Source organism: Tachyglossus aculeatus, chromosome X1 (genome assembly GCF_015852505.1).
Source record: "Tachyglossus aculeatus isolate mTacAcu1 chromosome X1, mTacAcu1.pri, whole genome shotgun sequence".
NCBI classification, from domain to species: domain Eukaryota; kingdom Metazoa; phylum Chordata; class Mammalia; order Monotremata; family Tachyglossidae; genus Tachyglossus; species Tachyglossus aculeatus.
Genome location: NC_052101.1, coordinates 52,658,737 through 52,684,512, shown reverse-complemented (window position 1 = coordinate 52,684,512; position 25,776 = coordinate 52,658,737). Strand labels below are relative to the sequence as shown.

Below are 25,776 nucleotides of genomic sequence, written 5' to 3'. Positions count from 1 at the left end.
AGGCTCCGGGTGGCCATGGCGAGGAGCCCATTCTCGTCGTCGCCCACGGCCCACGCATCGCTCATCTCGCTCTCAAACTCTTGGAAACTGCTGGCTTTCTTCGGCCTGGCCGGGGATGCCTTCGCTGACGTTCCGTGTGACGGCGGATCCAGAGGAGGGTGCTGGGCTTCGTACACGTGCTGGATGCTTCCCGGGAGCCTGGAGCTGCTCCGCTTCCAGAACTGCTTCCTGCCGCCATCGGTGTCCATCGTCCTTCGTCCTCATCCCTCCCGGAAGCCTTGGCCCGGCCCCGCCGCCATGTTTCCGGCCGTCCAACAAGCGACAGTTGTTTCCAGCTGGTCTGTCTCCTGACCCCTCCAGATATAGCACCTCAATGTCTGCCACCTGTGTTTTAAGCCCCAGCCTCCCTCTGCCACAGCTCAAAAGTTACATCCATGTTTCTAGGAACTCAGGAGAGGGACACACTAGCTCTGGAGCAAGATGGGGGATGGTGTCAGGGGGCTCTGGGGGGCTTCACTCATAATACACAGAACATGACAATTTGAGAAGCAAAAGGCAAACGAGAGGTCGCAGACAAATGAAAATTTATTGAGACAGACAGAAATGCAACTATTTAGGACTACAGTTAGGCATTTACAATCAACCAAAGAGATTAGCAAAATGTTCACATTCCAGAGAAGTCTGTATGGAAAAGCATTCAGAATCTACGGTGCTATTCTACATTTCACCTACAGTAGGTACATCAACCCGAAACACTCGATATTTGGGTCTCCCATTACAACGTGACACACTTAACAGGAACGAATGTCAGCAGCATTGAGAAAAAAGTAGAAAAAGACCAAAATCACCTACTGTAGAAAGGGCTCCCTGCTCCAGGGTGGTCTCGGTGGGAAACAGATGGAATGGTGGGTGTGGAGAGCCCCTGGGGTGGCAGGGAAAGCATAATACGGTTAGTCAAAGCTATGCCTGGGACCAATCTGAGGGGTGCTGTCAAGAGGCAGCAGCTGATTTCATGCTGCTAAGGGGGTGGGGAGTTGAGAGGGATGCTACAAAACTCCTAAAACAGTATTAAAATATTCCCAGGCACGCAACTCACACTGAAAATATGAGGACAGGCTCAACACGCAATAGAAGCGTCAGCTAACAAACCAGTTTTTATTTATCTATAGAAATTTATGTGAGGAGCTGAAGAATACACAAATAATAAAGCTAATCCACTTGAAAGAGTGCTTTTAAATAAAAAGGAAGTTACCAAACTCCCCTAATAAATTAAGAAATAAATAAATAGAAGGTCAGAACAATCACTAACGTGGTTTGATGGAGTTTTCAAATAGTATGTATGGAGGAAACATGCAAATACTCCACTTATGGATTCTACTTTTGACTTCCCCAGAAGCCCAGGAGTTGGAGGGAGAGAAAAAAATGGAACTTTGCCACACACCTGGCCATTCTAAGTAAGGGATGGAAGCAGACTAAATGCTGATTTGAAAAAGCTATGTGGTGGCCCAGTACAGGACAGGAAAGGTGAAATGGATTTTGGTTCCCTGGCCTGCCCTCCCTTAGGGTGCACTGACTGTGGGCTTCACTGATTTTGTGTTTTAATGAATCCCCGCAACTGAATGCACCCCTCTGAAAGCTGCATCTCTTTAACTTGGTGGAAGTCTCCCCCAGAGCTTTCTTGTCTATCAGTACTCTAATGCTAAGGATCTTTAAGGACCCTCTTAATTTGACACTTGTCATAATTAGGCAAATTAAAATCAGCAGTTCCCCTGCCATTCCCTACCAGGCTTCACTGCTGAGTGCGATTGATCTGGATTGATCACATGGCCACTCCACATGCCTTCCCAAAGGTCATTGGGAGACAATGGTGACCCTCTCTGATCTGAAGCAAGGGTTCTTTCAGGCCTGACATTCTGGAGCTGGATTAACCATTTCCATACGATTTCGTAGATTTAATCCAAAAGAAACTATTTGAAATGGGAGATGCATCATTTCTTCAAGTAATGCGTGACTTCGATCTCATCTCAGCAGGAGCCTTAGAGTTTGGTGGAAAGTGGAAAAATGTCTGAATAATTCCAGCTGGAATTTGCATCCAATCAAGAGGGATAGGGATAGTCTGCTGCTGTGACCAGTTAAACAAAGGACCTGGGAAAATGGGGGACTGTTATTGGGTGCTGCCATAGCTGACTGGGCTGAGACATGCTCTGTGCACAGTAAGAGCACGATAAATACGATTGAATGAATTAAGCCTCGGGTTGGTGAATGTGGTCTGGGGCTAGTCCTCGGAGTGGTGCCACTGAGAGAGGAGGACGGGGAAAGTGCGTGCGGGAAAGGAAAGCTGCAGGTGTGGAAGCTTGGAACTGGAAGGCCGAGGGAGCAGAAGGAAGAGAATCAGCGGGAGATGAGTGGCAGAGGGAGTATCTCATGGGGCTTGCAGAAGGCCTGGAGTCAGAATCTCAGGGGTGGGAACTGCAGAAGGCAGACTGGCCAGCGGGTTCCAGAGTGGTGGCTCCCTGAGTGTGGGAGTTAGGATTTGTGTGGCAGTGGTGTTGGCAGTAGTGCTTGGCCAAGAGAACTTGCTTAGGCTTTGGGTGGAATAATTGGGTTGGGAAACTTTGCTGAATGAGGGCAGGCAGCATGGGGTGGGGCCGCTGGGCTGCCCCACCCTTCCCTCCTGAAGTGCATAGGGGTGGTGGGACTCGGGGAGCGGCGGCGTGATTCACATTGGCCAGCAGAGTTCTCTTTTATCACCTCCTCCCTGGCACAGACCACACTGTGAAGGGCGAGTTTCTTTGCTTTAGTTGCCCAAGAAGGAGCAGTCAGCCTGCAGGTGACAGGCACATTTCCTTAGTTCAGAAAGAGGAAAGAAAATTTAAGATTCATCATTCCAGAAAGAGTGAGACAGGCTGGACAGGCTGATCCACACCCATCTGAGATGGGATTTTTCTAGAGAGATTTTCTTAAGGGGTGTCTGAACACTTTCTCCATCTCTGTGTCTCGACCAAAACAAGCATCCATTCACCCATCTAGAGGACTTCAGCCACAGTCTCTGATGGAATATGCGGACCCCCAGATGGATTCTGGCCTGGACTCAGGCTACTGTTTTCAAGGAGCCAGAAGGAGTGACCAGAGGAGACTTGTTCCTGAATGACCGACACCAGGGTGAGGGGGCAGGGGAAGGTGAGACATGAGGCATCTGTATTCCCTAGCTCCTGCAGCGGATGAGGGCACCAACTGCCTAGCATAGGACTGGGGAATTTTCTACAACAGGTGATGCACACCTGCCATGGGTGGCCAAAAACTGCTGAGGCTGTCTTACTTCACAAAACCAGACCCTTGTTATTTGTGTTTCCTGGGGGAGACTAGACTAGGATTTTTTTAATGATGTAAGAGCCACTCTCCCTCTCCCCTTCCTGTTCCTATGTTGTCCCCTCAACCTGCCCCCCGACCCTCAAAAAAGGTAGTTGAAATTGGAGCTCCCTGGAAAATGAGAAAACCCATATGCCCAAACCATAAATCTGAGGGAACCAAATGAAACAGAGACCTGGTGCCTGAGGTTCTCAGATACAATTGCAGAAATGCGGAGTGACTTGTGGAAGCTGTGCAAAACTCTGAGTTCTGGAGGCGCTGGGGACTACCATATATACCCGACTTGGTCATCCTTGTCGTCGTCTTCGTCTTCGTCATCCTCGTTGGCTGCCCTCGCGCGTACCTTGGCCTTCCCGCCTCGGTCTTCCCGAGCCTCCTGGCGCTCATCATCAGGGTCGTCCAGGAGCACCACGGAGCTCCCGCTGCCATAGTCCCCCGATGTCTCCTGCTCTTCCTCTACATAAACACGGCCACAGCTCATATTGCTAGAGTCCTTGTGTTGTCCAGAGTGCTCTGGTATCAGCTGTGGCGTTTGGCCCTCACCACCCCTCTGGGAGGCTGTGAGAGCCAGCTAACACCTTCCTCATTTTACAGAGGAGGAAACGGAGGCTCAGAGAAGTCAGGTGACTTGCCAAGGTCACAAAGCAGGCTAGTGGCCAGGTTGGGACTTGAACTTGGGTCTCCTGACTCCCGGCCCTGGGCTCGTTCCACTAAACCACACTGCTTCTCAAACTGTGTCTAATTGTTTCTAATTCCCACCTGCAAATTTTTCCCAGTGCTTTGTACATAGCACTTAATAAATACTGTTACTGCTAAAAACTGGAAAAAAACTCAGAAGCCAGTTTCCTCCACCTGGGTTTCCTGACTGCTATCGTTGACTTCATGCCTGGTGTCTTTTCTTTATGTTATTTTTCCAAGTGCTTACTGTGTGCCAGGCACTTTATCTGTCTATTTCTGTCTCTCTCTCTATTTCTCACTCTCCCTTCCTGCTCTTTGTTGTCCCTTCCCAACTCTCTCTTGCTCGTGTTGGAAACCAAACCATTAGCTCTACTCCTTTCCTTTTCTACAAAATGTTCTTCTAAAACAAACCACGTTGGTGCAGGAACCATTATACTCTAATGTGGTTTCTGGCTTTTGAAGGGTTTTCTTTAAAATTCTCAGTGGGCTCTTAAGAACCTGGTGTTAGAATCAAAACGTTGTCTATTGGTAGGGTGAGCAACTCTATCTCTGAGGAGGTGCCTGCTTGGGAACTGTTCCTCAGTGGGTACCAGAGAGAGTTCAAGCCCTAGAACCGGGCCCAGCTGTGGCTCTCTGAACCACTCACAGATGCGGTGGGCCTTGGTCTTACCCCCACCGCCAGATGCGGGAGAGCAGCCCTGAGAGTGAGTGGCAGGTAGAGGTAGGGGGAGAAAAAGTCATGGGGAGATGGGGGGAGGAGGAGAAGACAAACAAAATCTTTGCCTCCCTTAGTAGAGAGAGGCTTCTGGCGGCTGCAAGTCAGACCTGGTGCTGCTGCCACGGAAGGCAGTGGTAGGCTCTGGTTTGGGGAGGGGCTGCGGTTGCGTTGCCACCAGCCTGATTGTCTGCAGGCTAATTTAGCTAATAATTATGCAGAGCGGGCTCCCGGCTTCTCACGCAGTAGCACCCACAGGGTGATTTTTCCCATCTGGAAGCCCAAACGGCACCTCATCAGTGCTCGTCACCTGGGCTTTGGTTCCCATGGTGGCTCCGGCACCGGCCGAGAGCCCCATTTCCACCGTGTGGAGGCACACGCAGCGCCGGCGATGGCTGGTCCGGCATTTCCTCCCCCCGGGTCCTGCTTAGTGGGCCGACGGCTCCCGGGCTCCCTCGGGGCCGTGCGCAGGACTCACCACAGCTCACGGCTCCTGGTTTCCTTGACCCAGCCAGCTCGTTTCCATACTTATCGACACACCAGCACTGCCCAGTGCTCCCGTGGCACTGGGTGGCTTTATAATAGCCCTCTTCCGTGCAGCGTGGAATGAAGACTCCTGGGAGGGGCAGAGCCAGGCACACTGTCAACAGGGAGTCAGGAAGGGGCTTCGCAGAGATTTGAAAAGGCTCCCAGGGGGCCCACAACCCATCACCATAATAACTGTGTCATGTGTTAAGCCCTTTCTATGTGCCAAACACTGGGGTAGATCTAACACAATCCAATCAGACACAGTCCCTATCCCACATGGAGCTCACCATCTAAGGGGGAGGAGTAGAGTATTCAATCCCCATTTTTTAGAGGAGGAAACTGGGGCACAGTTAAGTGACTTGCTCAAGGACACACAGCAAGTGAAAGGCGGAGTTGGGATTAGAACCCAGAAGTCCTGATTCCCAGTCTTATATTCTTTCCACCAGACCATGCTTCTACTCTGAGTGTTCTAAACAGCACTCACAGAGCCTGATTGCCCCATTTACAGTCCCTATTGAGACCACATAGCCTAAATTACAATTGCCATCATTCTCTCTGTCTGTCTCTGTCTCCATAAGTCAGCAGAAGTCACTGAAGCTTTCATGCTTCTGCAGAGTTACTGAAAACATTCAGATCGGGCCTTTGCTCCTATGTATTCTGGACCTTTGTCATTGGAAGCCCCTGCCTAGAACCTTTGGATTTTTTTCTTAAGGTAAAGCCTGTCAGAAACGTTCCTGCCCAAAGTAATTTACCCCTTGTCATCGACAGAAAGGTGGTGTCACAGATGATAGGTCTACCAATTCTGTTTTATTTTACTGTCCCAAGTGCTTAGTACAGTGCCATGTAAGAGCTAAATAAATGCCACTGATGATCACATAGACAGCAAAAGGTTGGGTGTGTGTGTGTGTCTGTCTCTATGGAAATACAGAGAGAAAAGCAAGACAGAAAGGGGAAAACAGTTCTCTCCATTTCACCCCACCCATCTTCCTTCCCAAACCTGGAATGAGAGCCTAGTGCCTTTTCCTAGGCCACAGTGACCTATGTTTTTCGCAGAAGGGAGCTTCAGCTTCATCTGGCACCCCAGAGGAGTCACAAAAACACCTGTTCCAGCAGTTTCATGATCCTGTTGAACCAAGCTGGTAGGACATTCACCTGATCCACACTTCATTTATGGGGCATAAACTCACCTCTTTGAATCAAAATAGAACACATTTCTAACCCCAGCTACCCAAGTGACACACATGTGCATCATTAATCTCCCCCAGTTTCAGGCACAGCCCTGCTGTTGGTCTAGTGGAAAGAGCTCTGCTCTGGGAATCAGGAGACCTGGTTTTTTTTTTCTCCCCGGGAATGTTCGTAGCTGGCTAATGGGGGTGAAGACTGCCCATGCCCATTACTTGTTCATGGCATTCTGTGCCTTAGCAAGAACATGACTGGCAGGGATGAGAGAGTGCAAGTAGCACTGCAGAAGACAGTAGCACTAGAATCAGTTCCTCTGGGAGGGAGGCTCTATCCATCAATATTTCAGATGTCCTGTCAATGATGAATTCCCAGATTGTTTCCTGAATGTTGTTCCTTCAGATACCCCAACAAGTTCACGAGGAGCTTGGAGCTTTCCTTCCTAATTCGGTAACCTGAAACCATACTCACCCAGAAGATTCTTTCCTCTAGTCAGCTTTTGAATCCTATTCATTTCATTCTGGCAGGGGAGACCTAGAATACAAAGGACGAGTGTCATTTCAACCTCGTTTTCGACAGGAAATGTCAGCTGAATGGACTTCCTGCACTGCTACTGTACAGCTAAACAAATGGGTCACATAAGCAATGAGAAACAGACTAGGCAGGGTGGATGCCTGGATTTTCTGCGGCACCTCACTCTGAGGGAAAACCCTTCCCTTTTCTAACTAGGGGCCTAGAGATGACTGATTCACACTTCATAGCCCAGCAGCCAGGTGAAAAGACACAGGAAATGCACCGGGAGACTGGTGAAAATACTTAAAATCATGAGGCGCCGATTGGGCCTTCTTCAGCAGCTTGTCCAATTCACATATGTTTAACGCCTTGGACTCCCACAGCATCTGTCCCCTGAACAGCTCAATTTGCCCTCATTGCATTCCCAGTGAAGTAGCCAGTGGCTACTCTCAGTCACCTCATTTCAGAGATTAGAAATCTCTAGTCCAGAGAGGGAAAGACTTCACCCAAGGTCTCGCAGCAAGGCCCTGGCACCAATGGGCCATCCTGCCTCCTTTAACAGGTTTGCAAGGGTGTAAGTCGGTTTCCTCCCAGAAATAGACAGATCCATGGAAGGATGTTAAATACCAGAGAAGGCAGGCACAATTTATTTTCCAGTCTGCTCTCCTGGAAGGAAAATACTTGGCATGAGAATGCTCCTCTGAGCTGGTACTCGCCCTGAGTGAAGAGGGGCTAAGTGTAACAATGCAGCTGGGGCCAGGTTGGCAAAGGCCTCCAGAACCCTGTTCTCCTGGATAGGGAGGGGTAGGAACCCCCTTCCCTGAGAGCTATATGTGGGACTCTAGACTGTAAGCTTGTTGTGAGCAGGGAATGTGTCTACCAACTCTGTTGTACTGTATTCTCTCCCGAGTGCTTAGTACGGTGGCCTGCACCCAGTAAGCACTCAATAAATACCACTGATTGATTGATGAGGGCAGTTCAAAGGGTTGCCTCAGCAAACAACACCAAGGAGCACCCCTGGCGGGGAGGTGGGGAGGAGGGGTAACGAGTCTGTTGTTGTTGTCCCCCAACCTCCCTGCCCCTGCCCCAAGCTCCTATCTGGGTATTTTAACTGCCTGCTTGAGGCCTGGAGAATGGGGTTCAGTCACATTATCCTTTGTCCTTGGGCATCATGTCACCCCCAATTTGGCTGGCTCCCGGCCCCCTACCAGGCCCTGGGATTACCGCTAGCTCCATACCTCCGGGCTTCTGGAAGCAATAGCACCATTCGTTGTTGGACAGCTTGCCGTCCTTGAAGGAATCGCAGGAGTTGAAGAGGGGCTTGATGCACGGCTCGTACTTCTCCAAGTAGATGGCGTTGATCTCTGAGTGGTCCAGAAGGAGGTCATAGTTCATGTCCAGCTTGTTGAACATCCAGCCCAGGGAGTCCTTGCAGATAGGCAATATGCTGGTGTCGAACCCTGGGGAACAGGGAGACAGGAGGGGTCAGTCCGGCCAGGACCGGCACCTGGAGGAGCCGTTATGTCCTCCCCCGGCTTCATCTCTAGACTCAGAGTAGCTAGGGCTTGCCTGCAGCAAATGTGCAGCACCCAACCCCACACACCCCTGCCCCAATGCAGCCCCATAAAAGTCTCCCGAGATTGCTGAGGAGAGGGCAAACCACAGTGCTCATTCAAACAATTTCCAGGAAATAAGGCAGATCTGTGTGGGCCACATTAAAATGATCACTGGGGCCCCCTTCCGCCGGGAGGCAGGACCGGGGATGGAATAGGACTGTCAGGGCAGTCATTCATTCATTAAATGAAAGCCCCCTGAAAGCCCCCCAAGGGCTACACCTCAGGCTGGGCAGCAGAGTATCCCAGGGGTCATGGAAGCTCTGCAGAGTCAGGGACTGAATGGGTACCTACCACACAGGGCTGACTGTCTGCCTGGGAGTTTGGAGTCGACACCTGAGTTGGCATGAGAACTGGCAGCTCAACCCCAAGTGCCACACTCCAAGGGCAGAGTCACTGCTGTTCCTGCTATGGCTGAGAGGATGGGCCCTGGGGAACTCCAGCCGTCTGGACAGCTGCCCAAACCTCTGCAGAGGCGGTGGCTGACCCCTCAAAGCATGTGTATGCTGGGGTGAGCGCTTCGCTCAGAAAATGTCCCAGCTGGAGCTGTCCCTGTGCCAGTTCTAGACATTGCTCCAACACCTCCTTCCAGAGTCTGGGGGTCCATGTTCTGGTTCTAGGGGCCTCACTGCTCTGTTCAGGCCTGCTCTACTCTGTTCTACTTGGCCTATCTGGCCAACGTGCTCTACCCTGCTCTGCTCTGCCCTGCTCTGCTCTGCTTTGTCTTGTCTTGCCCTGTTTCTGTTCTGCTTTGCTTTTCTCTGGTCTGTTTTGCTCTACTCAACCCTGCTCTACCCTGCTGTGCTCTGCTCTGCCCTCCTTTCCTCTCCAGCATGCAAAGCTCCTGCCTGGGCCTGTTGTAGCAGGGACCCTATCCTCTCTGGGAGCAAATGCTCGGAATGACTGATTGCCGGGATCCGGCTGCAAACAGCTCATGGAGCATCAAGGAGAGGCTGTGTTTAGGATTTCTAAGCCCATTCTGGCCTGGTTTAACAGCAAATCCATCCATGACGGGGTAAAGCTCAGCCTTTCTCCATGGCCGTCCTACGGGACAGCACCTCACCCAAGTTCCAAATCCATGTCTGATCTTCACCTGGTCCCCCTGAAACGGAGCCAGCTGGAAAAAAAACCCCACCTTTCAAGAACTGCAGGACAGATGGGCCAGACTTCATTGTGGGCTCATTTCTAAGTGATCTGGTCACTTTGGTCACTTGTGGTAGCGTGGCTGTGCCCTCAAGAGTCGGTGAATGATGGCTGCAATAAAACTGGCCCTGGAGGAGGTTGCTAACTTGTCTCATGTCCTTCTGTACCAGAGAACAAGAATCTCATCAAGTGGATTACCTTGGAGAATCAATCAATCAATCAATCGTATTTATTGAGCGCTTACTGTGTGCAGAGCACTGTACTAAGCGCTTGGGAAGTACAAGTTGGCAACATATAGAGACAGTCCCTACCCAACAGTGGGCTCACAGTCTAGAAGGGGGAGAAGGTCAGTTTGGGATTGGGTGTGGCCACAGGGGTCGATTTTGATAGACTGAGGTCATCCCGTGCAGACTCAAATCACAAGCGGCATGGTCTTGCCACCTAGCTGCTCATCTGCAAAAGCCATGTCCCCCCGGGGAAACTCCAGGCCTTACTGCAGTGCTGCAGGACAGGCGGAAGTGGACTGTTATTTAAACTGGGTTCCCAGTAGGGCAGGACAGGACAGGATAGGGCAAAACAGAGCAGGACAGAACATGGTGGGATGGGGCAGGGCAGGACAGAGTGAGGCAGGGTGGGATGGGGAGGAAGGGACATGGGACAGGGAATGACAGGGTGGTCAGGGGGACAAGGTTGGACAGGGCAGGATAGGGCAGGGCAGGACAGGGGCATGCTGAAGCTTAGCAGGAGTTCACAGTTCTCCACCAGTAATTTAGCTTCAGAGAGCTGTGCACTGCAGGGTGTGGGAAGGTGCTGAGAGGGGATAAAACACGCCGACACACAGTGTGGACATGGGGGTCTGGGGCTGAGGCATGGACGGACAGCCCCCAGAAAACCTTTGGAGCATGGGTTTGGACTGGCAGCCCACTTCCAAGAATTGGAGATACAATGGTAAGGGAGAGAGATTTGGGAGGAGAGAGGCTAAGGAGGAGGAAAGTGTGAACAGAGCTAAGAGGTTAAGAAAGCGGGGAAAGGAGGGGGTCACGGCAGGCCTGGGGATATGTGTGTGTGTGTGTGTGTGTGTGCGCACGCGCGCGCGTGTGTGTGAGATCGTTCGTGTGTGTCTGTGTGTGTTTGGGTGAGGGGTAAGTCCTCCTGTCAGTGCAGCTCTAGAGTCTGCTCAGTCTCAGGTGAGACCCTCTCTGCTGTTTCTTTGGGGCCATCAGCCCTTCGAGCCCCTGTCTGCCTTCCTGCTGGCCCCGGGGTTGGGAGACTCAGAGACAGACCACTCCATGTGCCCTCCCTCCTGAACTGGACTCAGGCGAGGCAGTTTGCCAGGCCAGGCAGTTGCCCTGGCAACTGAGGCCCAGGGCCCACCACTGTGGGGAGAAAAAACCTCTTGATTCCAGTATGGCAAGGGACACTAAGCAGGAAAGTGCGACTTTTGGAACTTTGGGAGGGCTGAGAGAGGCAGGGACCCAGTACCACCCAGGTCTGGGAAGGCACCCAGTGACCTCAGGAATTGGGATTCTAGAGAATGGTGGTGCTCTTGGGCCAAACTAGAGCTCTTGGCTTTCCTTCCCCGGAGAGTGCCTGGGATTTGGTCTAAAAGGAAGTTCCTCAGGAAACCTGGCAGGTCTAGCTGGGTGGGAAAGGAATGGTCCCTGGGAGAGGGAGTCTCTTGCCCCTGAGAGGGAGAAAGCACAAGGGAATGGTTGCATTCCCCAGGATGCCCCTAGGAAAGCACAGAGAGTCATGGGTGGTGGTGGAAGTATTAGACTTAGAGGAAGCCGGTTTGGACAGGAATTCTGTTTGTATTCTGCTTGATTAATGCATTGAGAATACAGCAAGACTACTAAAGCTTATGGAGATCTCTGATCTTGGCATCCACCTGTGGTAGGGTTGGAGGAGATGTTCCAGGTGCCAGGGAGATACCCGAACCTGGGTAGCTAAGAGAGGGAGCCTTTTTTCCACGAGCTTCCTGCAGCCAGATCTGGGAAGGGGGCTGCAATGAACACTTTGCCTTCCGGAAAATCCCAGGCTTGAAACAAGGGGTGGTATCAGCGATGGGAATGGTGTTTTGGGTTGGCTAGGCAGAGATTCCCCCAGATCTGGCTTATCCGAGAAGGGAAGAAGTGGATGGCTTTAAGACCTTGGAGTGGCGAACAGGAGTCTGAGTGCTCCTTAAGTGACTCCGAGGGTTACTTTGGTGGGGTTTAGGGCTGAAATGTCACATTGCCTCCAGACCCCCAAATCATGGCTCTTCCAGGTATTTCATTTAGATGTTGCCCAGGTCATCCAAGTAAGCTCTCTCAAAGTAGGGCCACAGTCGGGATCTGGTTGAGAAACAATTCTGAGAACAGAGGGTATGGTGGGCCTGGAGTGCTGTAAGATGCTCCTCAAACCACCCCAGCCCAGGGCGCTCAGAGGAACCCTGCACCCAATTTTCACTGTCCTTCCTGCAAATACATCAATTTCCAGGAAATGCCTCCTGGGCCCGGCCAGACCCTTAACACAGAACCGCCACGGATGTCCAAGGGCCACCCTGAAAAATCAGCTTGATGCAATAAGACAGCTGCTGGGAGTGGGGGATGCTGGGCAGCAAAGTGAGTGGTTGAATGGCTCTGACAGGGTCAGGTACCTCTCAGCCCTCAGGCCTCCTGTGCGGTTGGATGGGGTGACCGGGGGAGACCCAGATCAGAGCTTTCTGGGTTCTGTGAGTGTACCCTTTGTATTTGCAACGGCTGGGTTTGGTACCTGGAGGATGACTGGGCCTGCCTGACCTTTTCCCCCTGTGAAGCAAAGGTTCATTGGTTTTTTGAAAAACAGTGTGGCTCAGTGGAAAGAGCACGGGCTTTGGAGTCAGAGGTCATGGGTTCAAATCCCGGCTCCACCAATTGTCAGCTGTGTGACTTTGGGCAAGTCACTTAACTTCTCTGTGCCTCAGTTACCTCATCTGTAAAATAGGGATTAAGACTCTGAGCCCCCAGTGGGACACCCTGATTAACCTTGTAACCTCCCCAGCGCTTAGAACAGTGCTTTGCACATAGTAAGCACTTAATAAATGCCATTATTATTATTATTATTATTATTTTGATGGGCCCCACATTGGTAGGCTTAAGGGCACCAGAATGGGCAGTGGCCAGCAAGGCCATCACCAATGCTTGGGTTGGGACAGTCCTCTGACAACCTTTCTCCGTCCTGACTGGGAGCTCTCCGTGGCCTGACTGACTTTCCCTCACGGACACCATGTTCCAAGAGGCTGGGGTCGTGGCGGCTTGTGCTTTGATGGCGAGCTTGCTGCTTCTTCCGGTCTCCCGGTCCCCAGGTCCTTATTGCCCGAGTCATGTTCCTGGGATACCAGAGCGATCAGCTGTCTGGCTGTCAGGCTCTGTGTGTATGGGATGGTGCTGAGAGTCACGGTGGGCAGGGAGTGCTCAGCCTGTAGCCATGATTAAAACCGCTAGATGGAAAAGCCATCTCCCAAGATGTCTCCCATTTCCATGGACCCTGGATCCGGGTGTGCGATTCTGCATCCATGTCTCCGTGGGCTGCAGCTGGACGGAGAATGCACGTTGCCAAGGACCATGTCGATTGGGGCTGGGGCCGACACTTCCCACCCCCTACTGCTGTTGCTGGTGGCCAGTGACCCTGACCACTTCAGCTTCCCATCCCCGCCGGGTTCCATGGATCCCCAGTCTCGGCCCACCACCACTACCGCCCCCGCACACATGCTCAGAAAGTGCTTTCTCACTGCCTTGTGCTGGGTCTGAGTTGGCCAGTTTGGTGACGCGGTTGGCATCAGCGTGAACCGCTCCAAACCAGTCCTTAAGCCGCAACGCCAGGCTCCGCAGTTCCTTGTCGGCACAGGCTGCAGCAGGGAGAAGGACAGAAAAGTGGTCAGACTGAGGGGGTTGTTCACGGTAACACCTGAGCTCGGCTTTACGCACAACTGTTGACGACCTCTTTCAGGGAAACCAGGGCTGGCCCAAGGCTCGCTGCCATTCCCCACAACCCCCACCCCCTGCACCGTCCTAGGCTCTGGGGTGGTTATGGGCTCAGAATAAGGACCGCAGCCAGGCAGTGGGAGCAAGCAATAGAGCGAGGAACCATTCTAGCCAGACCTCAGGAACTGCTTATCCCCCAAGCTTGGGTTGATTCAGGGCTTTTGCCAGGGCAGGACAAAGTCTGTTCCTTGAAAAAAACTGTCATGTTCTTGCAGTCCAACTACAAATGAGGATCTGCAACTTCACAGAGCCTTCTTGTTAGCCAGATAAATGCAGTCACATCTTGCTTCCCTCCCACGCTCTGACTCAGGGAAGATGTAATTTAGCTGTCCACTCGGTCTAAGAGATTCATACTGTGGTAGCTCAGGTGTTTGGGAACTGGCAGAAGTGGAAGTGACCATGAAAGAGGGCTCCAGTTCTGCCTGGTCTGAAGTCAGCAGCGGTTCCATGTGGCCTGGAGGAAAGAGAATGTATCTGGGAGTCAGAAGCCCTGGCTTCTAATTCCAGGGCCACCATTTGTCTGCTGTATGACCTTGAGCAAGATACTGGGCCCTCTGCTTCCTCATCTGTAAAATGGGGATAAGACACCTGCTCTTCCGTCCCCTTAGACTGTGAGTCCCATGTGGGATGGGGACTGTGTCTGATCTGATGATCTTGTATCTACTCCAGTGCTTGGCACAAACTATGTGCTCGAGGAATATTATTATTATTATATAATACAGGGACACTCTGGCCTAAAGCTCAGTCTCCAGGTTAGATGTGCTTTCTAGGAAAGCAGAACAATCTGTTGAACTGTGGAAAGGCAGGTGGCCCAGCCTGTGTCTGGGTCCAGCCTAAAACCTTCCTGCAGCTAGCCATCTTTCAGAACAAACCTCTGCACCTGCCAATGGGGCTGGGGGTAGGGAAGAGGATGTAGTGAGGAGGAGGAGGAGAAGAAGGAGAAGGGGGAGGAAAAGGAGGAGAAGGAGAAGGAGGAGGAAATGGAGGAGGAGAAGGGGGAAGAGGAGGAGGAGGAGGAAGGGAGAGAGAGCTGGCTTTCGGTCAGCAGAACCGTTTGGGATGACTCAGGCATGAAGATCAGTTCCCCCAGGGGCAGACCTACCAGTCTCTTAATCAAATGAAAACCATAAATTAAGCCACCAAGGAAATCCCAGAAACAGTGGTGTCGGTTGGACATAGGCTCTGGGGAACGGAAACCAGCTATGAGGTGGCAGAGATGACATGATGGAGTGCAGTCAGAGCCTGGTCCCTGGTTGTTATCCCCCAGCCTCCATGTTGGATCATGATGCCTGGCTGACAAGGCCCCAGCTTTCCCAGTAGAACCAGAGGATTGGCTGGGACAGATGCTGACAAACACTGGTGACTAGTCACATGGTGACCTCTGACCTCAACGGTCTCTGGGCCAGGTACCCAGCAGGCTCTCAGTGTAGCTGAGAGGAATGATTGGGAGTCTCTTGCTTCCCCATCTTTGGGGCCCCTCAGGCTTGCTCACGGGAGCTCCTGGATGCCCGCTTTCAGAATCATGCCTCTCAGACCACCAAATGGGCAGGGAACCCCTGAGGAGTCATCCAACCGAGGCCACCCTCCAGGAGAAGAGATGTCTGCTGGGGTGGGATTGGGCTCACCATGATTCCCGGGATCCCCTGCAACCCGCTACTTGGAACCACACTGCGGTCACAGCAGAAGGGGCACGCAGTTCCCTCTAAGCCAACCAGAGCTGTGGACACACCCCATTTGGTCACTGAGAATGGGAATGGACAGCTACTACTCCCACTACCTGCCCACTGACACGCTGACCTGAGGACACTGTCTCCCTGCCGATTAGGCTGCCCCGTGGACCCTGTCTTCTTGCTAGTCTTGTCGATCTGTAGGCACCATCTTCTCCCCAGCATCGCTGACCCATGGGCACTACCTCCTTATAGTCTATGCTGATCCATGGACCCTGCCTGCCTCCCAGCCACGTTGACCCACGGACATGACCACCTCCACTTCTGAAAGAAATGATTGCCTTTCTGGCCCCACGAATGAGTCTGTCTGTTGTGAATGACTGAACCCAAACAGACATTGCAGGATCTGCTGATTAAGCAGAAGATCAAGGTCTCTCCCCGAGGATCTCTGCCACTTCCGGCAGCCCTAAAACCTTGGAAAAATGAACCCTGCAGACCAAGCTGGAATTATTGATGTGGGTGAACAAAAGAGGTGGAACCAGAGAAGGGAGCCCCCAACCTTGGCTATGATACGTGTTCACTGTGCGGATGGAGGGGCTGTCCAGCCGATGAATGTGCCTCCCCCAACTCTCCCTTCCTGCCACCCTCAGAGAGCTGGTGACCAAGGCAAGGACTCAGAGAGATTGCTTCCAGGGTCTCAGCCCTCTAATTACCTGTCAGCAACTTAAGGACCAGGCAGAAACCCCCAAAACTGTCAGAGAGGCTGTGTTTCCCTCAGCACTGATGCTCCCAGGGGGTGAGGGCAAGCAGGGGCTGCTGCTGCTGACAGAACTCAGAGAGCTGTGGTTCCACGGCTGCAAACTGGCCCCAGGCCCTGATCAACCATCGTGCAAGGCTCGCTGTTGGCTTCAGGAGGACCGGGCGAGAAAAGTGTGAGTGGCTCAGTGCTAACCCTCACCACTAATGAAAACCAACTCAAGCGCAACTCCAGCCAAGGGTGGCATGCCCCATACCTGCCCTCCAAAATGTCCTAAATAAACAGGCGGTCCGGGATATCGGTCGCTTGGGTGCTGAAGTGGCAACAGTGCCACTCAGCAGCATCTGGGATGGATGAGCAGCCGTATTTAAGATCCTCCTGCTCACTCCGAATTAGGAAAGGGGCAGAAATGTAACCCTAAAAATCCTCTGACTTCCCAGCTGACAGTGTTGGACAGTGATTGACACTGGACAGTTCAATACATCAATCCATGGTTTTTATAAAGCGCTTACTGAAGAGTCAATCTAGCACATCAGAATAAATTAGATGAAAGGGAAGCAATCAATCAATCAAGGCATTTATTGAGTCATACTGTGAGCACAGCACTGTACTACGCACTTGAGAAAGTACAATAAAACAGAGCTGGTAGACATTGGACCTCTCCACAATGAGTTTACAGTCTAGAGGTGTAAGTTCGCTGTGGGCAGGGAATGTGTCCGTTTATTGTTGCACTGTACTCTCCCAAACACTTAGTACAGTGCTTTGCATACAGTAAGCACTCAATAAATACAACTGAACGAAAGCAGACATTTATTTCAATGAATAATTTATATATGTGCACATAAGTGCAGTGTGACAGATTATAAGGATATGTAGGTAAGTACTGTGGGGGTGGGGTGGGGTGAATACTTAAAGTACTTAGGAACTTCAATGCAAAGGCTGCATCAAAGTGAGGGGGAAATAGGGTGGGAAAATGAGAGATTAGTAAAGAAAGGCTTCCTGGAAGAAAGATGATTTCAGAAAAGCTTTGAAGATGGGAAGAGTGGTGGTCTGTTAGATGTGCAGAGGGAGAGAAATCCAGGCAGGAAACAAGGCGTGAGCAAGAGTTCAACAGTAAGAGAGATGAGAGTGAGGCAGAGTAGGCTGGTGTTAGAGGAGCATAGGGTGCAGTGTGGAAACAACAGAAAAAAAACTTTCACTAAGAAAATAGCCATCCCATCATGGAGCCGCAGGACGCTGTGATGATCCAAAAGTCACCACTTTATTTGACCCACAGCCGTGCTGGGGTTTTGTGGCCTCCAAGCAGTGGCTGTGCAGTGAGGAAGAGATAGGAAAATGTGAGGAAGGCACGGCAATTGGGTGGACAGATGTGGCTGAGATAGCTTGCAATCCCCCCGGATCCTCTTCCCATACGCACTTGGAAACCCAAGGGAAACTCAATGAGCAACAGAGATGAAGGGACAAAGGGATGGAGATTTGAGCCCTGGGGCCCTGGGAAGGTATCAGGTGGGCTCTCCCACCTCAGGGCCTGGTCACTCTAGCCATTTCCCTGTTGCTGGAGGAAGCTGCCAGGCAGGGTGTCCTAGTGGAGCAGGGTGAGCAGCCCCAGGGCTGGCAGGTAGGCCAATGTGAACATTGAGGTGGCACTCAGAGAGGCACAAGGGATGTGGGAGCCAGGCACCAGTTTGGGCCTTTTCTGAGATGACCACTGGGCTGCTGGCTCAAACAGAGAGAGCAGTGGCTGGTCACTGGGGTGACTTTACCATTTCAGCCTCCAGCTGGACGCCTCTATGAGGCCGACACTGGACAATCTGTTCACCCATGGAGTCTAGTACCGAGTCCCTCCAAGAATCCTGTGGCCACTGTCAGACACAGATTCCTGGGCTTGGTGGGCCATGGGGATGACTGAGGGGCTGGCCTTGAACTGACGAAGGGTCCGCTCCCTGCAAAGCTCCTCCCTGGGGCATATTTTCTTTTCACACCCACCTCCCTGGCAACCCCCAAGATTATCTCCCAGAGAGGGGCAAGCACCTATGAGCCCTGGACATTAGGCTGTGGAAAGACTGGGCTCTCAGAAAGGGACTGGGGCAGGGCCAGGAAAATTCTCAGCCAGGAGTTTCCCTAAAAAGTCCCCAGGGACTGTGGTTTTGCCACCGGGGAGCATGGCCACTATCAAAGCAGAGGTGCTTTGGAAGGACAAGATATGGTCCCTGCCTACTAGAAGCTGGCATTGGAGAAGCAGCGTGGCTTAGTGGAAGGAGCTGGGCCTGAAAGTCGGAGGACCTGGCTTCTAATCCCTGCATCGCCACTTGCCTGCTGTGTGACCATGGGTAAGTCACTTAACTACTATGGACCTCGGTTTCCTCATCTGCAAAATGAGGTTTCAATACTGTTCTCCCTCCTACTTAGACTGTGAGCCCCATGTGGGACAGGGACTGTGTCCAATGTAATTATCTTGTATCTACCCCAGTGCTTATATGGTATTTGGCATATAGTAAGCACTTAACAAATACTATTAGCAGCAGCAGCAGCAGTAGCAGCAGCAGAATAGGGAAAAAGAGACAGACCTATGACCCCAAGCTCCCAGGAGGAAACAGTTTCCAGCAGGAGCCCTCCTCCTCTTTTGGTGCGTTGGAAGAAATGGTTCACTGGAGTAGGGTAGGGGACTTGGCACAAAGCAGCATGGCTCAGTGGAAAGAGTTAATGGGTTCATATCCTGGCTCTGCCAATTGTCAACTGTGTGACTTTGGGCAAGTCACTTAACTTTTCTGTGCCTCAGTTACCTCATCTGTAAAATGGGGATTAAGACTGTGAGCCCCCCGTGGGACAACCTGATCACCTTGTAACCTCCCCAGCACTTAGAACAGTGCTTTGCACATAGTAATCACTTAATAAATGCCATTATTATTATTATTATTAAATTCTACTGCACAAAGTGAAAACTGAGACCCTCAGCAGACAGGCCCAGGGTCGGAGCTGTTCTCTGCCCTGCCATCCTGACAGCACAGCCCAATGCAGCAGACTTGGGCGGACTGCACCAAAGCAGCCCCTCCAGCCCCTTCAGAGAGTCCCAATCGATCAATGAACTGATCAATGAAATGTAATAATAACAATTATGGTATTGCTATGTGCTTACTATGTGCCAGGCACTGTTCTAAGTGCTGGGGTGGATAGAAGTAAATCAGATTGGACACAGTCCCTGTCCCATGTGGGGCTCACAGTCTCAATCCCCATTTTACAGATGAGGTAACAAGCACAGAGAAGTGAAGTGACTTGTCCAATGTCACACAGCAGACAAGTGGCGGAGCCTGAATTAGAACCCATGACCTTCTGACTCCCAGGCCCACACTCTATCCACTACACCAATGTACTGAACACTTATTGTGGGCAGAGCACTATATTAAGTGCTTGGTAAAGTACAATACAACAGAGTTGGTAGAAGCAATTCCTGGCCACAAGAAGCTTACAGTCTACAGAGAAACTGAATTCTCCCTTCTCCCACTCCCTGCTCATCGCCTCTCTGCAACGTTCTCTTCTGTTTGATCTCTCCCGTACGGCTGTTCCACCTGTAGCCTCCCCTATCTGCTTTGATATTTCCTGGTTAGGGATTTAATTTCTCTATGTGGTGGAGAAGTTACTTGCAAATCAGCAGACTCTGCTCAAATATGAAAATTACGCTTCTTTTCCTTTAACCTGCAAGCATGAACTGGTGATTTGGAGGTAATGATTTTATGAATCATTACATTGAGCAATTTCAGTAGCGTTCACCCTTCCAAGTGCTGAGGAACACAGAGGTTCCTTCCTGGAAAATCTCCGTGACTAATCTGAATGGGTCGATGAGTTTGTTTTGGCACATGACTGTTGCTGGCCATCTGGATGGCCTTTTCTATGTGAGACCTGCGCTACTGGGCTTCCGCTCTGAGACCCCTTTTAAAGCCTCACTGGCACATGAATGGCTGGAAGGGGCAAGTCTGAGAGGAGGCTTCTCCTTCTGGGAGCTAAAACCCAGCCTACTTGAACTCATGCAACTTCAAAGATGCTGCCAATGCAGCAGGACAAGCTCTCCAGGCCACAAGGATTCAATCAATCAATCCATCAACCAATGGTATTTATTGAGCACTTACTGGGTGCAGAGTGCTGAACTAAGCACTTGGAAGAGTACAATTCAACAGAATTGGTAGACGCCATCCCTGCCCATAAGGATTCACTATGAGAAAGGGGCAGCACAGGCCCTGGGGTGTCCACTGGGTGAGAGCCGAATAGACTCATCTCTCCACTCCCCAAAAGCCTCCAAAGACCACCCATCACCCTCCACATCAAGCAAGCCGTGACTCCTAACCACTGGCTTCAAGGCTCTCCGCCAGCTCTTTCCTCCCTGCTTATCGGCCCTTTTCACCCACTATTCTCCAGTTTGCTCTCTTCTTTTCTACCAAGCTCCCATCTAACTGTCCCTCACTCTCGCCCTGCCTGCCTCTGACCTCTTGCAGCCCCCAGGGCCCTAGCCTGGAGCTCCTTTCCCTGCCAAATCTGCCAGATCGCAACGCTTTCCACCTTCAATATTGCCCTTCCTAAATCTTCTCCTGTGCCTGAATTATATAATAGAATGGCTGTTGGGTTGCTAAGATGTGGGGTAAATTGGAGAAGGCTTGTTGGAATAGACTGTGAGCCCGCTGTTGGGTAGGGACTGTCTCTATGTGTTGCCGACTTGTACTTCCCAAGCGCTTAGTACAGTGCTCTGCACACACTAAGCACTCAATAAATACGATTGATTGATTGATTGATTGACTGAATAGGTGGGATTTAAAGAGGTTATTTATTAAGCTGTGTCTACCCCACCGTTTAGTACAAGGCTTGGCACACTCTAAGTCCGGAATAACTACTTGGCACTGATTCTTTTGGGCCTGTGACCACTTTTTTAAAATAGTATTTGAAGAGTGCTTACTACTGTGGAAACAAACTCTTAACCAGTTTTACTTCATTTTGCTTTTAGTCTCCATTTGGCATTAGTCTAACGTCCTGCCAGAGGAAGCACCAAGGAGGGGCCATGCATTCTTCTTCTATCATCAATTTCAGCCATACCATCCCTGTCTTCAGTAAACTACATTCACACTTGATTGTATCCTGTTGTTGTTTTGAAGGCAAACGGACTGTAACTAGCTTCCTCTCCCACCTTTCGATGTTGAGGTTGAGCATGCTTTTAGGGCAATGGATTCTGTCTGTCCTCACCCATATTATCACCCATATTAGTACTGCAGTAATAAACCCCTTGGGCTGTGTTGCTGCGACTTTATTTTATTTTTGCTGGACTAGACACTATGTTCCAGGTACTGTACTAAATACTGAGGTACATAAAAGATAATCAGGTTGGAGACTGACTCTGGGGCTCGCAGTCTTACTTCCCATTTTACAGATGAAGAAGTGAAAATGCCTTGCCCAAGTTCACAAAGTGGATACGTGATAAAGCCAGGTTTAGAACTCAAGTCCTCTGATTCCTAGGCCCATGCTCTGTCCACCAGGCCCTGCTACTTCTGGTAGCCTCTGGCTACCTTTGTTCCAGAGGACCAATGGTATGGCTCGTACCCTGGCAGCAGCATCACATCTCTGCAGGCTTTGGCAACATCAAGCACATTAACTCCGTTTGAATAACATGTTTGGAGCAAAGATTTTTCCAGAGCATTAAGCACAACGCCTTAACCCACATTAACCCTCCCAAACATTGGGCAAAGTCAATTATGAAGAATAGTGAGTGTATTTCTAACAACGGTCACAGCATGAATGCAGAGCCCAGGAAGGGGAGCCAAGGGAAGATCACTACCATATTTCTCAAAAAAATAAGCAGCTGGAAAATGGTCACACTCATATGGAGACTAATGATCACTCTGGGAACAGCGCCCAGAGGTCAGAGCTGCCAGCTGCACCTGTGGAGCCTGGAGCTCTGTCTGCACCGAGCGAGGGTGATACAATACTGTTGGCCCTGACTTTCTGATCCTGGTTCTTTGTGGGTGTGTCCAAGTAGGAGGGAGCCTCACAGTCCCTGGATTCATGCTGTTTCCCAAGTCTGAGGAAATCTGTGCCACCCACCAGCACACCCATGCAGGGATCAGAGCTCATCAAAACTTTTTATATGTCGAAGCCTAAGTGTCAAAGCCAGGGCCTGACACCTTCTTGTGTTGGCCTAATCCATCAGAAGGCTCATTCTTCAAAAACATTGTTTTGGAATTCTTCTGTCATCCTAACGTCCTGGGCACAAACTTCTGGGGAAGAGCAGACAAGCTGGAGAAAGGGAGCAAATGGCCCCTCCTTGGTGCTTCCTCTGGCAGGAAAGGAGAGGAAGAGGGAGCAGCAGTGGCTAGTTAACACTCCAGTTCTGGTCCAGTCCTAACTCTACCTTCCTGGATTTCTCCCATGCATGCTCACAGCGGCTCAGGTGCATTCAGAAGCTGTGGACACAGGATGTACCCAGCCTCTGGCACTACCACCATCACGTTCCCCTTTCCCTCCCTCTGCCCCACTTCCTGTCCCTCTTTCTGTAGAATGTAGGGGCAGGCATAGCTTGGGAGTGGAGGGAGAGGCACTTAAGGGTAGGTGGTGGAAGCCTGGGGGAAGCCAGGAAGGTAGGCAAAAAGGGCACAGCCAGACAGATGGGTGAAGGGCCAACAGGTTGACTGACACACAGCCAAGCAGAGAGGCACGAAGGCAGGGAGAGAGGCAGGAAGGCAGGTCCTGTGCCATTTTTCCAGAGAAAGGGCAAGCTGGGGGCACAGGAGACAGCGAGGGTTTGCGCGACCTGGTTCCCACCCTCTCTCCATGCAACGTTTACCCCCTTGAAGCCAATGGACCCCACCCACCGGGTTCCCCTGTGATGGTCAATCCCACTAGTCCCCACTCTTGGGAGGGGAAGAGGAAGCCAAGGGATAGACTTCTGAGGGCCCTACCTGAGGGAACTTTAAGTAGTTACAATGCTTTATAGACTATTACATACCTCCTCATCCCCCCTCCCCCCATGCTGGACCCCTCAGCTCACTCCCATCCAACCAACCCCTGTCATCCTGTCTCAGCGCCACCCCTTATCCACCTTCCCCAGCACGGGAGCCCACCAGCTCAGTCCCATTCAACTCCTTCCTCCTCAGGCTGTCCCCACACCATGCACCCTCCCCACACCCTCAGCCAAGTGCAGCCTACGGAACCCTTTCTCCATCATGGGAAAGTTTCCCTTCATCCTTGACCTGTTTCTGACCCAATCACTGCTCCTTCTTGCCATCACTGAAACTTGGCTCTCCCCAGATGACATGTTCTCCCCTGCCACTCTCTCCGTATGATGAGGAGGGACCTCATCTCCCACTCCCATTCCTCTAGACTCACAGGAAATGGGGAGGAGTCGCCTTCCTTCCCCCTCCCCTAATGCCACTTTTACACCATCCCACCTCCCCCATCCCTCTCTTTTCCTCCCTTTGAAGCCCATATCATCCACCTCTACTGAACATTCCATATACTAGTAGTCTCGATCATCTATGCCCCCCCCCCCCAGGCCCCAAGTCCAAATTTCTGAACCATTTTGATCCCTTTATCACCATTCCTTCTCTTATTCTCCATCCCTACATTGACCCTTGGGGACTTCAATATCCGTATGTATGTCTCTGACAACCCTTTCACTGTCCACCTCCTCTCACTCCTCTACTGAAATGACCAGTTCCACCCCACCTCATACACTCACCAACTCGGGCACACATGGTCTTATAATCCCCGGTCACTGTACAGCCTCTACCCTCACCAATTCTGAAATCCCCTTAGACCATAACCTCCTCGCCTGCTCTCTTTCCCATACACCCACCCCCAGCAAATCTGTCCTTTTCTCCCTCAGAAACCTCTGTACTTTTGACTCTCACCAATATTCTACAGCCATACAATTCCATTTGGTCTCCATACCCAAATTACCATCCTTGACACAGAAATAGATGCCCTCAATACCACTCTCTCCACTGAACTCAACTTTCTTGCTCCCCTGTTCCTCTGCCAATCTCACACCATTAACCCTCAAACCTGGATCACCTCCACAGCCCGCTTCCTCCGTTCCTGTGCCGGAGCTGTGGAGCACTATTGGAGGAAATCCAGACATCTCTCTGACCTTGTCCACCTAAACTTCATTCTTATCTGCTTCAATTCAGTCCTCTCTTCTGCCCAACAACAATACCCTTTTTCTTCACTCCCATACCCACTGCTCTTGCAAGCTGTACCAGACATTTAACTCTCTCTTCAAACCTCCCGCCCCTCCATCCCTACCATCTATATCTTTCCCCTAATGAATTGGCCACACACTTCATCAACAATATTGGAACCATCAGGTGTAATCTCCCTAAAACCTCCCCTTCTTCTCTCCAATCCGCCCTCCTCTTCCACCCTCTTCGATCCCTATGTTCCCTGCAGTAACTCAAGAAGAGACCTCTCGCCTCCTCTCTGAATCGACCTGCTCCACCTGGGCTTCTGACCCCATCCCTTCATACCTTTCAAAACCACTAGTCCCCTCCATGCTTTCATCCTTGACTGCCATCTTCAACTGCTCACTTTCCACCAGCTTCTTCCCCACTGCTTTCAAATGTGCTTTACATGTACATTATCCTAAAAAAAACCCTCCCTTGACTCCATGGCTCCCTCCAGGTATTGTCCCATCTCCCTCCTACCATTCCTCTCCAAACTTTTGAGAGAGCTGCTTGCACCCACTATCTCTGCTTCTTCTCCTTCAATTCTCTCCTCGATCCCCTCCAATCTAGCTTCCGCCCCATTCACTCCATGGAAACAGCCCTCTCTAAGGCAACCAAAGATCTTCTTCTGCCAAATATGACAGCATCTACTCCATCCTATTCCTCCAAAACCTTTCATCTGTCTTTGACCCTGTAGACCACCCCCTTCTCCTAGAAACTTAATCCAAATTTGGATACACTGCTCTCTTTTGGTTCTCCTATCTCTCTGACCTCTCTTCCTCAGTTTCTCTTGCTGGCTCTCCTTCTACCTCCCACCCTCTGATGGCTCAGTTCTAGGTCTCCTTCTATTCTCCATACACACTCACTCCCTTGGACAACTCATTCGCTCCCATAGCTTCAACTACCATCTCTATGCACATGTTTCCCAAATTTACATCTCCACGCCTGACATCTTCAGTTCCTTCCCTGAAACCTCACATTCCTCCTGCCTTCAGGATATCGCTACCTGGATGTCCCGCCTACACCTCAAACTAAACATGTTCAAAACTGAACTCTTTGTCCACCCAAACTCTCTCCTCTCCATCAGTGTAGACAATACCACTATCCTACCTATCTCACAGGCCCTCGACTCATCTCTCATTCCACCTACATATTCAATCTGTCACCAAATCCTGTCGGTTCCACCTTCCTTCACAACATTGCTAAAATCTGCCATTTCCTCTCCATCCAAACTGCTACTATGCTGATCCAGTCAGTTATCCTATCTTACCTTGACTATTGCAATCCTTGCTTCCTGTCTCTCTTTAATCCAGTCCACACTTCCCTCTGCAGCATGGATCATTTTCTTTAAAAAACGTTCAGGCCACGTCTCCCCAGTCCTCAAGATCCTCCAATAGTTGCCCATAATAATA

At 51.0% G+C, this 25,776-nt stretch overlaps 1 protein-coding gene across 2 annotated transcripts in view; it reads right to left on the bottom strand.

Moving 5' to 3' along the window:
* Positions 1 to 567: 567 nt before the first annotated feature.
* Positions 568 to 25,776, bottom strand: part of SPOCK1 (SPARC (osteonectin), cwcv and kazal like domains proteoglycan 1) — a 479,410-nt gene continuing 454,201 nt past the window's right edge. For both annotated transcript variants that reach the window (XM_038772269.1, XM_038772270.1), the window contains 5 exons: positions 13,490 to 13,606; positions 8,221 to 8,442; positions 6,941 to 7,003; positions 5,241 to 5,378; positions 568 to 3,825 (listed from right to left, as the gene is read on the bottom strand). In XM_038772269.1, the coding sequence (XP_038628197.1) occupies positions 3,635 to 3,825; positions 5,241 to 5,378; positions 6,941 to 7,003; positions 8,221 to 8,442; positions 13,490 to 13,606 (731 nt within the window). In that variant the 3' untranslated portion in view covers positions 568 to 3,634. The remainder of the gene's footprint in view (positions 3,826 to 5,240; positions 5,379 to 6,940; positions 7,004 to 8,220; positions 8,443 to 13,489; positions 13,607 to 25,776) is intronic.